At 62.6% G+C, this 15,507-nt stretch overlaps 1 protein-coding gene across 1 annotated transcript in view; it reads right to left on the bottom strand.

Moving 5' to 3' along the window:
- The window catches only part of PTDSS2 (phosphatidylserine synthase 2), a 29,257-nt gene extending 15,112 nt beyond the window's left edge, over positions 1–14,145 (bottom strand). Inside the window, exons 1-2 of the mRNA XM_045183338.3 lie at positions 13,848–14,145; positions 8,342–8,443 (exon numbers count right to left, since the gene is read on the bottom strand). Coding sequence (XP_045039273.2) covers positions 8,342–8,443; positions 13,848–14,005 — 260 coding nt within the window. The 5' untranslated portion in view covers positions 14,006–14,145. The remainder of the gene's footprint in view (positions 1–8,341; positions 8,444–13,847) is intronic.
- Between the last annotated feature and the right edge of the window lie 1,362 nt (positions 14,146–15,507).

The raw sequence follows: 15,507 nt of genomic DNA, 5'->3' as shown, positions 1-15,507 counted from the left end.
CCACCAGACAGAGACCCTCTGAACAGGAGAGACCTCCGACCTGGGAAACTGTTGGAGAGTTCTCACCGTCACAGCGGTTTTATTGATTCCTACAGGAAGACCCAGTCATTTAAACAGTACGCACAAAGAAATACAACGGCGAGCCTTACAGACAGAAACCAGCTCGGGAAGCCTCACGGAGTCTGCCGCCTCCGCTTCCCAGATGCTGAGGAGAAACATCAGGTTAACTCACGAGAGAGAGAGAGGGCAGACACTGGCAGGAGCCAGGACAGCAGACAGAAGGGCAGCCACAGCACCCCTCCCACAGGGCGGGCCGTCAGAGGTCACAGACAGAGGGGGTTATTGAAGAGGATGCTGGTGGAACGCCAGCACAGGCTGCCACCCGCCACCCCCAGAGGCTGGGCCAGGGGCACATCCCGGAGCCGAGCTAGTCTTCCCTGCTCACGGGCAGCGGTGACAGTGAGGTGCCCTGGGACAGTGGTCGGATGGTTAATGAAGGGAAAGGTCGACAGAAGGACCAGGGTCCTTGGCCTTTTTTACGGAAGCATCAGAGCACAGACAGGGAAATCTGCAGGAACCACCAAGTGGGGACGCTGGGACAGGGGACCCAGAACCCCGGGGGAGGCCCTTACTCGGCTCCGGCTGGAGGAGGAGAGAGTGGACTGATGTGGTTACGAGGTGCCTTCCGCGGGTTTCATGGGAAGCAGCCACGTCGTGCTGACCTGGGTCTTGTGTGGGAACGGACATCGTCTGGCTGGGGACAAGGTTCCCACCCAGAACGGTAAAACCAGAGCCAGCTCACAGAGCCCCGATGAGGCTACGGGGAGGAATATGTGAGCCGAAAAAGCATTTAAGTAGCTTTGTCAAAAGGTTTGTTGCAAAAAACTAGGGACACCTTCAAGGAATAAAAGGCACCTGAAGCAGAGGCCCCAGACTGCAGGTGACCCCTCACTTCCTCCCTGGCCTCAGGGCACCGAGGGCCTAACCAGAGTCTCCTAAACCCAGGCTTCCGCTCAGATCCCAGCTAGAGGGGAGACGAGACTTCACTGTCCCCTCCCCAGTGCTGACTGACTGGTCCCTGACCCTCGCTCCCCAGGGGCGGCAGCTCCTGTGCGCCAGGGGCCTGGCCTGAGACTGCAGCAGTCCCTTCCTCTGCCTGTCACAGGGGACCCCTGTGGAAGAGAGGGCTCTGCTCCCTCTTGGGTCCACCAGAAGTACCTGCCGTTTGTCCAGGCCGAAAGCTGGCGAGGTACGGGGGAGGGTGTGGCTGAAGCTGCAGACGCAGAGCCCCACAGGAACTGTCTGAAGGCCCCTCCCGCAGTCACAACGACACTGCGCTGGGGAGAGAGGAGCTAACCAGGGGCACGAGGTCAGCCTGTGACGGACTCGAGTCTCAGCCTGGTTCTCGGGGAAGGCAGAGCTCATGCTGTCTCGCAAACCTGCCCGAAGGCAGAGGTGCGCCCCAGAGGCAGTCTAAGCCCACCTGCGCGCCCGCCTGAGGGCCAGAGACAGCAGGAACACGGAGGGAGATTTCTCTGGAGCCCCAGACTTCGGCTCGGGCTCCGGGCCTCCCGTGCCAAGGGCAGATACGAAGCTTGAGCGCTGGCCCCACACACTGCTTAGAAGACGCCTCACCCATCGGAGGAGATCAGCTCCCTCCCCCGCACAGGCCCAGAGGACTCCGCTCGCCCCTGTGCTGCTCCTGTGTGCCGTGGGGTAGTTTCAGCTCCGGAAGATACTGCTGATTTGAAAAAGACTCTTATTTATGGATTAAACAGGTGCTTATGTGAAGTTTCCAAAAATATGACAGGAACTAACGCACACAGTTTCAGGACCGCCGGGGCGGGAAGCTGCGGGCACCTGCCTCCACCATCAGATCCCGCGTGACCCTTTCGTTCTACCCGGGCTTCTCAGGTAAGTGAGTTCACGGTATGTGTTCCGAATTTGTCAGCAAGAAAAGTAACTTTGGTATGATAACATTTTCTTAAGTAGCCCTGGCTAGTGTGGCTCAGGGGACTGAGTGCTGGCTGGCAAACCAAAAAGGTCGCCGGTTGGATTCCCGGCCAGGGCACAGAGTTGTGGGCCGGATTCCTGGTTGGGGGCATGACAGAGGCAACCTATTGAAGTATCTCTTGCACATCAATGTTTCTCCCCCTCTCTTTCTCCCTCCAAAATTAAATGAAAATAAATTTTAAAAAGCTACAAGTAACAATAATAATAGGGAAAACAACTGTATTTAACAGAAATATAGGGAATGTTTTGGCTTAAAACAAGGTGTGAGGTGTGGACCTGCATTCTTGCTGCAGGTCACGACAGGGACCTTGTCCTGAGTGGGGCTGAGAACGAGGGACAAACCGGGAGGGACAGAGGAGCTGTGGGAAGTCTGAGAGAAGCTCTGTGTGCAGCCTGCTGGGCCGGGCCGGGCGGGGGGTGTCCGCACGGCCTCGCCGTCAGCAGCATGTTGCAGCATCTTTCGCCTGCTGAAGGACGAGGACTGTCCACCGGTCCGCTCCGAGAAGTCGCTGTGAAATTTCCTCTGCGCAAGAAGCCAACAGTACGTGTTTACCCGGAGGAACTTGCCACGCCCTCTGCCGCCTCCAGGCGCAAGGACTCCCCCTCTCCACAGGAGGGCCCACACTGCCTGCCACATTTCACTGCCACATTTCGAAGGTCCTGGCTGACTGGCTCGCAAAGGCAGTGGCAGCCAAACCTGAAGACGGGGGCCCACTCTGCTTCCTTGACAGACGCAGCGACCGGCTGTTGGCTCTGTCGTCCAGACGCCCCTGTGCTGTGGCCACCGTCTGCCTCTTAATCAGAGCAGTCGAGATGGTGACCTGGCTGCGTGTCGGGCTGTGGGGCGCTCGCCCGAGTCTGCGCACCCGTGTCCTCGAGGGGCGGAGCCAGACTTCGTACCGCTGCTCAGCACGGCGCCAGGATGTGCTTGTGGCTGTGAGTGCCAACGCTAGGTGGGCCGCGTGGGCGCCGCCGCTGGGAAGAGGCTCCGGGAACACACGTCTGCACGCAGGGCGCACTTCCCACAGCCTCGCAGAGCTCAGCACCCCATCGCAGGGCGGGGCACCTGTCCCTGCCCCGTGACCAGTAGGCCAGGTCACAGGAAGTACAGAGAACTGGCTTCCAGCAGCACAGACCCCCACACAAGACTGGACGAGCTGACGAGCGGGATGGGTTTTTGAGACTTTTTGCCTGAAACACTGCTGGTTCTTTAATCTTTTTGTCTTCCGGACAGAAGTTAAGAAGTTCTCTTAAGTCAGCTGTACTGAGAGCGATGCGGTGACACCCTGTGAGCACGACGGCAGCACCTGTCTCCCACCCAAACAGCTCCCAGACTCCACGCCGCTCTGCGCCCGCCCGGGCTCAGCAGGAGCCTGTTCTCCTGGAGACTGGCCACACGGCCAGGGCTCAGACGGGGAGGTCACACCGGAGAGGAACAGGCGGCCTGTCAGGTGGGACCGCAGAGCTTTAAGGGACTGCGTGCAAGACTGACAGGCAGGAGCCAAGAAGAACCCTGGGAGGGCCCGCCTGGCACCTCCCGCACAGGGCCCCAGCAGCCTCCCCAGGTGAGCGGGCCAGGTTGCTTCCTGGCAGGGTCAGGAAACAAGCTATTTGGAGGACCCGCATCTACAGATCCCGTAGGCGAGGTCCTCGCCTTGGCTTTCCTGGCCTTGAGAAGTCAAGTTCAGTCTGGAGGTTCCTGATGAAAAATTCCAGCACAGCAGATTCAGAAGAGCCTGTACGGCCAATTACGATCTTGCTCCTGCTCTGCAAATGACAGGCCAAGCGTATTGCAACTAGATTACTTTGCTGACAGCTGGGAAAGCGGGGGGACTGCAGAGAGAGACGTCCCACTTCAGCAGCACCCCCCCCGCAGCCCCGCTCTAGTCCTGCTCACTTCCTCCTGTGGTTTCGTTTAGGCCTGCAAGCTGGACTGGTCACTGGGTCATTGCGGTTCCGCCCGACACCTGCCTGTGAGTCTCCACACCCCTGTCCCCACCACCCCCCTCCTCCGCCCCAGAGTCACTGAGAACCGACACTGCCCTCTGCCCAGGGCTGCGTGAGCTCTGCCCACCCCCCACCCCAGACGCTTCCAGACAGACGCCTGCACGTGTACCCCGCTGCCTGCCTTCAGCACCCAGAAACCGGGAGTACAGCTGCTCTGACCGCCAACCACGGAGAGGCCTCTTACCAATACCTGGCTCCTTGTACCACGGGCCGAACCTGGGGGGGCCACCTGCATCACCGCCCCATGAAATGAGACACGGCTGTTTGACTGAGCTGCTGTCAGCTCCAGGCTGGCTTCAGGGAAGCGGAATGACCTGCAGACCCAGCCTGGGGCTGCGACACTTCCCAGGGACTCTCCAGGGTGGGTGGGAGGGGCTCAGAGCGACTCCCCAAGGCACGCCTCTCTGGCACGGGGAGTATTCTGAGCTGAAGGCAATCGAGACCCTGTGGGCTCATGAGAAGCTTTTACCTCTCCCTTGAGAATTTTAAATTCCTGGCCTTGCCCATTTTGAGAGTTACTACCAGAAATACCTTTTTAAAAAAAGATTTTATTTTTTTATTTTTAGATAGAGGGAAAGGACAAAGAGGGAGAGAAACATCAATGTGTGGTTGCCTCTCACGTGCCCCCCAGTGAGGACATGGCCCGCAACCCAGGCCTGTGCCCTGACTGGGAATCGAACCAGCAACCTTTCGTTTTGCAGGCCAGCACTCAGTCCACTGAGCCGCACCAGCCAGGGCCAGAAATAACTTTTTATGACGTGTCCATGGGGTAGGGCAAGCACCTCATTATTGGTCATCTGCTCATCTCCTCATCCTGCAACGACCCCTCCCCTCTGAAGCCGCCGTCCCTCACTGCGTCCTCAGCTCAGCACGGCCGTCCGCTCCGCGTTCCCTGCGCACGCACCTCTTGCAGGCGGCGCCCCCACGTACACGGGGCTGCAGCGGGTTCTTCTTCCTGTCCATCTGCTCGGTCTCCCGCAGATTTGAGTCAGAGCAGCTGAAGGAACCAAGGAGGGTGGAGTGTCCCAGAGCCTGCTTGTCCATCACCCACTGAGGACACCTGGGTTCTGCCAGTTTCTGGCAGCCGCGAGTGAAGCTGCTGCAGGGACTTGTGTGCAGGTGGCTGTGAGTTTCCAGCCCGCTCAGACGGACCGACCCAGGAGCATGCCCGCTGGGTCCCACGGCGAAGAGTGTGGCCCCCTGCAGCGGCGTGGGGTGGTCCTGCTCAAGGCCCCGCCAGCTGCGGGGGCGGGGCGTTTTGAAGGGTTCCAACAGGTGTGCGGGGGCATCGCAGTTTTCACCTGCATTTCCCTGACGACAGGTGTGCTCATTAGCCGTCTGCGCATCTTCTCCGGTGCAGCCTCTGCCCAGACCTCCGGCCCACTGTTCAACTGCGCTGTCCGTTCTCCATTGCGGAGTGCGAAGAGTTCTCTGCGTATTCTGGATGTACCTTGTCAGATGTTCCAAGAATATCTGCCAGCAGCTTGCAGCTTGTCTTCCCTTGTCCTCGTGGGGCCGGTCACCCACCCAAACACGCGTCTCTACACAGCACGTACACGTCCCAAGGTCACCAGCAGAGGAACGGGTCACTGAAGGGCGTGGCACCCGCTAGCGCTGGAGCGACCCAGCGATGATCCAGGCCACCGGGGCCCCCTGCGGGTGTCTCACCGAGCGGAAGTGGCCACGAGGACCCAGGGACTGCCGTCTGTGGGCTCGCTCTGAGCGTGACCGTGACTGCACACGTTGAGTCCCACATCAAGAAGCTGACTGAGAGAGCTAACCCTGCTCCCAGAGGGATAGAGCTCATCAGACCCACAAAAAGTACGGTTCACAGGCCAACAGTAAAGACTTCAGGAAAACCATTTTCTGAACGTCTAACAACGTGTTTGTTTATGGAAACGAGCAGAGCCTGTACCCGAAACCTTCCCCAGGGCGTCAGAAGCTCCGAGGTAACAGGGTAAGCAGCCAGCCCCCGCAGCCTCCCAAGACCCAGGTGGGCAACAAGGCGCTGTCCCTACAGCACCTACACGGCCCCAGCGGAGGGGCTGGCACCTTCCAGGGGAGGACCAACCCTCTGCGCTCGGGAGGCGCTCCTAGGACACCCCGCAGGGTCCTGCTCTTGCGGGGGGGTCACCTTCTTCCTGTGACACTTGCCTGGTGATATCAGGACCACTCACCTCTGCCCTCACTGCGCAGCCACGTGGGGACACCACCTCCAGGTGGCCAAGGCCTGCCTCTTGGGCCTCCCTACCCTGCTGTGCCACGGACCCTCCACACTGATGTGGAGCTGGGCAGAAGAGGGTGCACCCCTAGCACCCCTAGTCCCTTCCGGGCCCCAGGACAGAGTCACCACTGACAGCCCCCATAGGAAAGGGGTCGGAGAACCCGTGTCAGCACCTCAGCCAGCAAGAAACCGCCACCAGCCTGCAGCTAGTCCCCTTTCCTCCAAGGGGCCTTCCAGCAAACCTCCCCCTTTCTCTCCACAAAAGATGGTTCCACTCCTCTGCTCATTCAACGCTCTGGCTTGCTCATCCCTACTTGCAATCCCTTGCTGTTCCCGAGTACACCCATTTTCTTCTGGTCAAATAACTGTTTTATTTTCGAAGTCAACAAGCCCAGCTGGATGAATTCACAGAAAGACCAAGTTCTGCTCGGAAACCCCCTCCTGGCAAACGTGGGCTCCTGCCCACAGCCTTCACTTCTCCCGCATCTGTGGGGACCTGCTGCGGAGAGGCAGTCCCGATGGCCCTCCCCTCGGGCCCAGCCTGTACCCCACGGCCCACAGGCCAGCAGGGAGGGGGCAGCGCTGGGGAGAGGTGCAGACCCAGCAAAGCTGGCTGGGGCTGGGGTGGGAGAGGGGGCAGAAACCCCACAGACAGTGGAGCGAGGGCTACAGGTGAGGACAAGGTGGGAGGGAGCCCCTAGGGGGAGCAGACCGCCCAGCAGCCATTCCTACGCAGGAGACCAGCTGGGGGATGAGGCCCTTAGCAGGTGGCCCAGCACCCGCAGGGACAGCAGGCTGAGCACACGCCCGACGGGCTGCTAACCCCTGCAGAGCAGGGCTCACACCACACTCCCTGGCAGACGCTGAGACCCTCACTTCACAAAGCCAACGGCGGGCTCCCAAAGGGAAGCTTTACGAGCCCCAGCCCCACCCCCCAAAGTGGGCCAGCGGTGCCCTGGCACTGCCAAGCCTCGAGTGCCCCACCCCCGTCCCCACCACCCACCCCCCGTCCCCACCCAGTGCCGACCCCCTGCTGGCTTCCTCCTGCTGCCCCACCGGAGCATGCGGGGCCCAGGCCCCAAGGTCAGGAGAGCACCAGGGGTCTCGTGGGCCTGAGGGGCGGTGGTGAGCCCGCCCAGACCGAGAACACCGCACGAACGGGTTGTGGAACCAGCTCACCTTCCTCCCACGCGTCCGGCCCAGAGCCCACGGGACTCAGGCCACAGACGCGAACCTGCAGCCAGTCGGTGGGAGACGCCCCTGAGAAGACAGCCCACCCCAGACCGTCTGCCGGACAGCCAGCCACCCAGCATCTGAAAGCCGTTCGAGCGTCAGCAGCGACGCAGTGTCAAACGGTGCTCGCTGACAGGGAGCCTCCCTGGTCGCAGACACCCCCAGATGCCCCCACTCACAGGCCACAGCACTGCGACCTGCACTGAGAGGTCCCTACTTGCTCTCTGCCCCCCGCTCGGGCACAGGGCCCATCGGTCCCTTGCACTGTCTGTGAGGACAGCAAAGGTGTCGACAGGGCTGGCTGCCAGGAGAGCCCGCCCTGGGACTGGAGGGGGAGCCTTCCACCCCACCCTCGACCTCAGGGCGGGCACAGGGGCTGCAGGCTGAGCCTGGACTCATAGCCAGTGAGCCAGTCGGTCATGCCTGTGTGGCGAAGCCTGTGTGCGAACCCAGGATGGGTTCTGAGAGGGGATGCGGGGGCAGCAGCACCTGCGGACACCTGGAAGCCCCGTGCCCCGCCCCACACCTTGCCCCGTCCGAGAGCTAGTGAGCAAATACTTTTCGGAGTTCTGCGGGCCACTCTGGCACATCACCAAATCTAAGGGGCGGAGGGGGCCTGACTTGGGGCTGGCCGGCACAGCACAGGTGACAATGCGGACCTGCAGTGGGCGTGTGAAGGGGGCCGGGAAGGGAGGCTGGAGGACCAAGCGCTTAGGCCGTGGGGTCTGTCACTGCCTCGGGGGGGGGGGGGGGGGGGGGGGGGTTGGTGCGGGGACCGAGGCCCCACCCCTGCAGCTGCTGCCAGGGTCTCAGGGGCCGAGGGAGAGGCCACGCCGGGGGTGGCGCCGGGCCGGGCCTGCTTACCTCTTGGTGTTGTAGGCTGTGTCCTGAGGCGTCTCCTCCAGCAGCGTCACGTAGCCGAGCACACCGGTGAGGATGAAGAGCACGGTCAGGGTGTGCGCGCGCCTGGAACCCAAACATGCGGCGCATCAGGGGTGCAGCCTGCCCAGGACCTGCTCCAACTGTGCAGGGACCGGAGTTCAGCCAAACACCCTCCAGACCCAAAGGGCTTTGGTGGGAGAGCGAGGGCGGGACTCAGGTCGGCACAGCGGCGCGGAGGGAACTGTAAGAGGCCTCGGTGCGGGGGCAGTGGCCCCAGGCGGCACCAGACCACCGCAAGTGAGGGAGGAACACAACAGCAAGCACAGCGCCCCCCCACCTGCGTGCGTCCTTTAAAGCACGCGTGGCCACTCGGGAGGGCACGGTGCCCCGCCCACCAGACCCAGAGTGGGCGCACGCAGAGGGAGGCGGGGCTGTCAGAAGCGCACGCGAGGACCCAGACACCACCACGCAGAGGCGGCTTCACGGGATGCCACTGAGCTGCGCGGTGGGTACAAAGGTGCATCGGCTGCCGGGTCTCAGAGAGCGAGCAGCCCCCCCCCCCCAAGGGGTGCCGGATTCCAGCAGCCACCTAAGCAAAAGCTCATGGGACTGCACACCCTGGGGTCAGGGTCACAGGATGGTCACTTAGAGAACTGAACAGACTCTGAAAGGTCACGGGACAACCACTCTGGGGGGACAAGGTCAGGGCCGGGACCGTGTGGCAGCAGGGCTCAGGCCAGCAGAGCAGTCCCACAGGCCTTCCAGGAGGCTGACCTCAGAGAGCAGGGCAGGAAGGAGCAGGGAGCACGGCCCCTCAGGGGGTTCCGTGCGTACACAGCCCCCAGCAGGTGGCCCGACAGTGTGCTGGGCTCCGAGGGGCAGCGGGGAGGGCGGCGTCCACCAGGGAAACAGACGACCTGTCGCAGGGCCGCAGCCACAGGACTGACGGCCACCCCACCAGCAGCGCTCTCATGCCGAGGCGGTGTGTGTGACACGACAGACATGTCCGGCCATCCCAGGGTGGGAGACGGGGACAGCGGGGTCCAGGACGGGTCCGGGCCGCTCAGGGCCGCCAGCATGCCAGCGGTGGGCATGACGCGTCCCTGCAGGGCCCGGCCACGGGTCAACGTGAGAGCCTCCCGCCCTGTGCCCTCACGTCACTCTCCGCAAACACAGAGGTGTCCCTGTGGTTTCTACAGACCCAGCCACGGAGCCTGGGCAGCTCTGGTCCTGCACCTTTCCACTGTCTTCAAACACAAGGCTTACCTGAAAGATATAGACCACTCCCCGCCCCTTGACATAAATGTTCACACTGCCCCTCAGGCAGCCACCAAGGGGCCCTGGAAAGCAGAAAGCAGGAACAGGAGGACCCGCTCTGTGCCGGCCAGGCAGGGAGGGGACAGGGCTGAGGGCCCAGGGCGGGCGCGGCACCAGTCTCACCCTCAGAAGCAGAGCCCAGTGGTACGGGAGGTGCCACGAAGCCATCTTTAGAAAGGCCCCACCTCAGCCTTTGCAGGTCAAGTAACTGGTAAGCGGCTAACATCCAAGATATACAAACAACTCATGGAATTCAATAGCAAAAAAAAAAAAAAAATCAGATTTAAGACGGCAGAAGACTCGCATAGCACTTTCCCAAAGACGACGCAGCAGCCGACGCACACGGGAAGAGACGCCGCGATCAGAAGCCCACAAACCACAGCCGCCTGTGGGCAGGCCACCAGCAAGGGTGGCTGAGGGTGGGGAGGAAGGGGCCCGAGCGCTGCTGGTGGGCGTGCAAACTGGTGCAGCCCCTGGGGGCTGAGTGGAGGTTCCTCAAAAAGTTAAAGTGGAACTGCTCTCTGTCCCAGCGACACCCCGCTCTGGGCATCTACCGGAAGAGGACAAAAGCCCGACTGGAAATCGCGGGGGGCCTGCAGCAGCGTCGCTACAAAAGCTACGCTACTGCGGCCGCCCAGGCTCCTTCCCAGCGACAACGCCCGGACCGGAAGGGGCAGCCGCGCTGCAGACCCTCAGTGGCAGGTCCTCCAGCCATCAGGATGGACCGAACCCCACTGTCCACCCACGTGACGGACCGCAGGGGCGCCGTGCTGAGTGACGTCAGGCGGGCAGAGAAGGCAAGTCCCTGCGACTGGAACGCACGACGCCCCACAGACACATGGGCTTGGAAGGCGGACGGGCAGTTGCCAGAGGCGGGTGGGGGGCGGGGGAGAGATGCGTGAAGAGGGTCAAAAGGTAAATAAATAATCCTCTTTCCCCGACAAAACATTTTAAAGTCCACTTTATAAATTTTCTGTGCTGATAAGCAGGGGTACGTAAAAGGTCCTTTGCCCTGACCAGTGGCTCCGCAGGCTGGGCGTCAAAAGCTGCCAGTTCGATCCCGGGTCGGGGCACCTGCCTGGGTGGCGGGCTCAGTCCCTGGTCGGGCAGCGCAAGAGGCAGCCCAGCGATGTTGCTCTCCCTGTCTCTCTCCCTCCCTTCCCTCCCTCTGGAAAATAAATAGATAGTACTTTTTAAATAAAAGGCACCTCACTCAGGGCTGCGGGCACCATCCACACATTCGCCACCACAGCACTGTGGCAAAGACGTGCGCGGGGTCCCGGGAAGCCGGGACAGGCAGCCTGTGGTGACAGCCGGCCGGGGGCAGTGCCGCCAGGTGCTCCCTCCGCGTCGCACGTGAGGGCCAAGCTTCCTGCTGGGACACTTTTCCCTGGACAGGACATGCAGCGTAGTGGAGAAACAGGGCGTTTAGCACCAGCTTTGCAACGCACCGAATCTTTGACCCTCGGACTGATTCCCCGTCTTCAAGACAGGAAGGGAAGTACTGACTTGCAAGTTCGGTGTGGAAATAAAGACGTCACTCTAGGTTGGTCCCACAGGGGGGGCCCTGCATCGCACACCATACGTTTTGACACATGTGGCAGTAACGGGGGCGCTTAGGAGGCTCGGCAGGCAGCCCCGCTCCCGGCTCCACCCTGGGCTCTGGCTGCCAATGGCTGGCTCGGGGGAGGCTTGGGTCCTGTGACTAGGGCACAGGACGACAGCGGCCGCAAATCCTGTGACTTCAGTCGCTGGGCCAGGGTGAGGGCGTGAGGACAGCTGGCGCCCTGCCACGACGCATGGAAAACACCCGCCGTCAGCCGCTCCTAGAAAGGCCCACGCTCACCGTGCCGAGTGGGCAGGAAGGCAGGCGTGCGTGCCAAGAGAAAACTTGAGGTGCGGCCGGGACGCCGAGCGCACGGCAGCGCCTCCGCCAGGCCAGGCTAGACCTGAGGCCTGTCGCAGGCGTGAAAGGGGCATCAGGGCCGTGATGCTGACCGCCCGACCGAAAAGGCAGAAGCAGGGGAGTAACGCTTCCCGGATGTGGGCAAGGCTGGCAAGCCCCTCGCCCAGTGACTGAGAAGGGCGTACTCTGCAACCTGGGCCTCTACAGCACCCCACACCCTGGCAACTCCCGGGAGACGGGCTCCAGGCGGGCACGAGGCCCCGAGATGCTCACTCAGGGCAGCGTGTGAGGCTGAGTGCTCGGCAGGCACTGCCCACGCAGCCAGCCATCCGGCCAGCCCCTGAACGAGGGTGGCATCCAGGGGCCACTCAGTCTACAGCTGGCAAGTTACCAGCACTTCTCCAAGGCACCAGGTCCCAAAGCATCCCCCCAACAATTTTCAGACGAGAGCAGACACATCTTTGCGCATTTCCTCTGAGTCTGTGGGTGCTGATGTTGCCACTGGAGACCACCACAATAAGCAGAACCGCCGTGGGCCTCACGCCCCCTCCCGTGGGCCCAGGTTGTGGGAGCCCACGCCCTGTGGCTGACAGATAGGAACAGAAAAAACCCCAATCCTCGTGCGTGGCCTCCACACCCCCACCGTGGGCCCCAGACGGTCCAACCTTCTCCGAAAGGAAAATGTTAAAAGCGTGGTTCTGACCCGCACAGAAGTCCCTTCGTGTGATTCTGGAACACAAACTCACTTCCACAGGTAGGTATTTTTAGTCTTTGTATTCACTCTCTGTAACATTCATTATTTTTAAAAAAGATTTTACTTATTTTTTAGAGACAGGAGGGGAGGGAGAAAGAGAGGGAGAGAAACATCAACCAGCTCCCTCTCATGTGCCCCAACCAGGAACCTGGCCCACAACCCAGGCGTGTGCCCTGACCAGGAACCGAACCGGTGACCTGTTGGTTTGGGGGAACAACACCCCGCATCCCTCCAGTGAACTCTGTGCTCTTCCAAAAGCTTCCTGCTCAGTTCTAGAACAGTCCCTGGCACCCAGTAGGGGCTCAGCCACAGTGCTCCAGGACCTCCAAGTCTCCAGGGGTCACCAGGTGGTCTCCGAGAGGGTGGTGCCTCCCTCCTGCAGCCTGAGCAGGACAGCTGGACCCACAGGTAGCATGTCCAGCAGGACCCAGCAGTGCTGTGTCACAGCTCTGGGCCACAGCCCTGTGGACACCCATCCCCCTCCCCCGCCCACTGGCTGCTTTGCACCTGAGCAAATTACGTCCCCAGAGCTGGGCTGGGTGGCCACCCCCCTGTTGCAGCTGCTGGCACCCACAGGAAGGGAAGCCCAACACCCGCCTGCCTGCATCTCTCCTGAATCTGGCACAAACTGGGCACCAAGCGGCCTGGCATACCTCTCTTGACCTTTCATCTGTGTGGCGCCTGCACCTCCCTGGCAGGCTCTCCCTGCTCCCGGGTCAGACCTCTGACAAGCCCCACCACCTGGGCTTCCTAGGGCTGTTGCCACACAGCACCCACTTGCTGTGACAGGGCTGTGTCCCCCCCCGCCGTGCGCTTTCAGGGAGCAGAGACCGCACCTCTTCTCCCGGTCCTCCAGGGCTTACCCCAGGGGTCAGAGGCCACCACTGTCTGTCCTTCAGCCAGACAGGAACGGGCACTGACCGAAGAAAAGTACGTAGCGTGCTTTCCAGCGTACGGTATGGGCTTTGAGACTCTTACAAGTGAGCAGAGAAACTCAGAATGATGAAGGGCCGGGCCAAGGTCACGGAGTGCACCGGCGGAGCAGCACCCCTGAGACCTGCAGGTCCCGATCCCTCAAACACACAAGTGCCAAACTACATGAAGCAAGAGCACGAACTCTTCCAACAGAGGCGCCTGCCCCCACCCCCAACGCCACCGAGGCAGACCGGGGGGACAGCCCGAAGCTTGGCGGCGTGGCTGGGACACACACCCACTCAGGTCCCGGCCGGGCTAAGGAGCTCGCGCTGCCCGGCAGCCGCACGGCGAGAGCATGTGACGGAGGGCAGAGGTGAGTTCTGGACAGGGAGGTCAGGAAAAGCCGGTCTCAGGTGCGGTCTGAGTCAAGTCCTCCAGGATGTGGGCTGTGGGGGTGGAGATGCTGGGGACCACCATAGGGGCCGGGGTGGGTCAGGGCGGCGCCTGCCCCAGAGTCCCTCGGTCACCCCCCTCCATCCAGAGCTCCGAACGACGTGGCCACGCCCCCGCGACCCCGGCCGACCGCCGCCACTCACCAGAAGAAGGTGTTGGTGCCGTCGTCGTAGACCTCGGACTCGGTGCTGCGGCGGCCCAGGGGCGCACCGTCCGGCGGCTCCTCCAGCGAGGCCTTGTCCGCGGGTACAGGGGACCCGGGCCGCTGCCCCCCAGCGCCCCTGCGCTCTCCCCGCCGCATGGCACCTCGGCCCCGAGCCGCTCCGCCCCGCGCCTCACGCACAACGGGTCGCCACGAGCGCGCCGCGCGCAGCGCTCGCCGGCGGGGTCTCCGGAGAACAGGGGCTGGGGGCGGCTAGGGAAGGGGGCGATGCATTGTGGGACGTGTAGTCCGCGCTCCTGGGCCGCGGGGCACTCTGGGCATCGTAGTCTCCGACCTCACGGATTTGAAGCGGTGCTTGCTGGGGAGGATGCCGCCCAGTTGCTAGGTAACCGGAGCCAGCTTGTGAGGTGTGGCGGAGTAGTTCGAGAGCAGCCCGACGCGGGCGTTATTGCAGACTCACGTCCCCAGGAGGCCTGACCCGAGGGCAGCCCCCAGCCCCGCCCGCGCTTTCTTGGAGCGCCTTCCTAGTGGACCCGCTGCCCCATCCGCATGACTCCCCCACTGCTGCCTTTTCGGTCGGGCGGTCAGCGTCACGGCCCCGCCGCCCCTTGCGCGCCTGCGGCAGGCCTCAGGTCTAGCCTGGCCCGGCGGAGGCGCTGCCGTGCGCTCGGCGTCCCGGCCGCACCTCAAGTTTTCTCTTGGCACGCACGCCTGCCTTCCTGCCCACTCGGCACGGTGAGCGTGGGCCTTTCTAGGAGCGGCTGACGGCGGGTGTTTTCCATGCGTCGTGGCAGGGCGCCAGCTGTCCTCACGCCCTCACCCTGGCCCAGCGACTGAAGTCACAGGATTTGCGGCCGCTGTCGTCCTGTGCCCTAGTCACAGGACCCAAGCCTCCCGGGAGCGAGCCGTCGTGCCGCTAGGAGCCGCCAGGAGCCGCGGACTCCAGCCGACGGGGCGGTCCGACGGCCGGCTGTCGTGCTTCTGCGGGATCTCCCGGGAAACTGGCCCGTGAGAAGAGCACAGGCCTGCGTACGTGCGGGGACTGTTTTTAGGCCCAGGCCGGCCCCGCAGACGCGGCCTTGGGCTGCTCGGTGGAACAGTCTGACGGCGCGGGAGAACCCGGAGCTGCCACGTGACCGCCCCCCCCCGCCCCCCCGGGGTGTACGCCCGGGAGAAACGCAAACGCGCGCGCCGGACTCGTGCCTGCACGTTCCTAGCAGGGTTGACCTCAGGAAGACCACCGCCAGTTATTAGAGCAGCAAACGGGCTTTCTCTCTTCCGGGATCGCAGAGGATTGCGATTCGGGGCAAGCGCGCTGCAGCCAAAACTATAGGCGAGTCCGGCAGACGCAGAGGGTCGGTACCTCCGGGAGGAAAAGGGAGCTGGGAATGGAAGTCCACTGCAGGGCAGCGCGCGTCCGGGCAGCGCTGGTCGCTCCCTGGCCGCCGTGCCACGGTTCCCATTGGGCTTGCTGGGCGAGGAGGAAGCCTTCCTGCGGCCGGGGCAGTAGAGACGCATCTCGCTGGGAATTCAGGGCGTCTTTTCCCGGCGGGTCTGTAAGTGACCGGGAATGGTGCGGGCTGCTCCTGCAGGCCTGCCGGCTCCATTGAAATGAGGCTGCTCTTACTCGCTTTCACAGC

This window comes from Desmodus rotundus, chromosome 5, assembly GCF_022682495.2.
Source record: "Desmodus rotundus isolate HL8 chromosome 5, HLdesRot8A.1, whole genome shotgun sequence".
In the NCBI taxonomy this organism is placed as follows: domain Eukaryota; kingdom Metazoa; phylum Chordata; class Mammalia; order Chiroptera; family Phyllostomidae; genus Desmodus; species Desmodus rotundus.
This window is presented reverse-complemented; position numbering and strand designations above follow the sequence as displayed.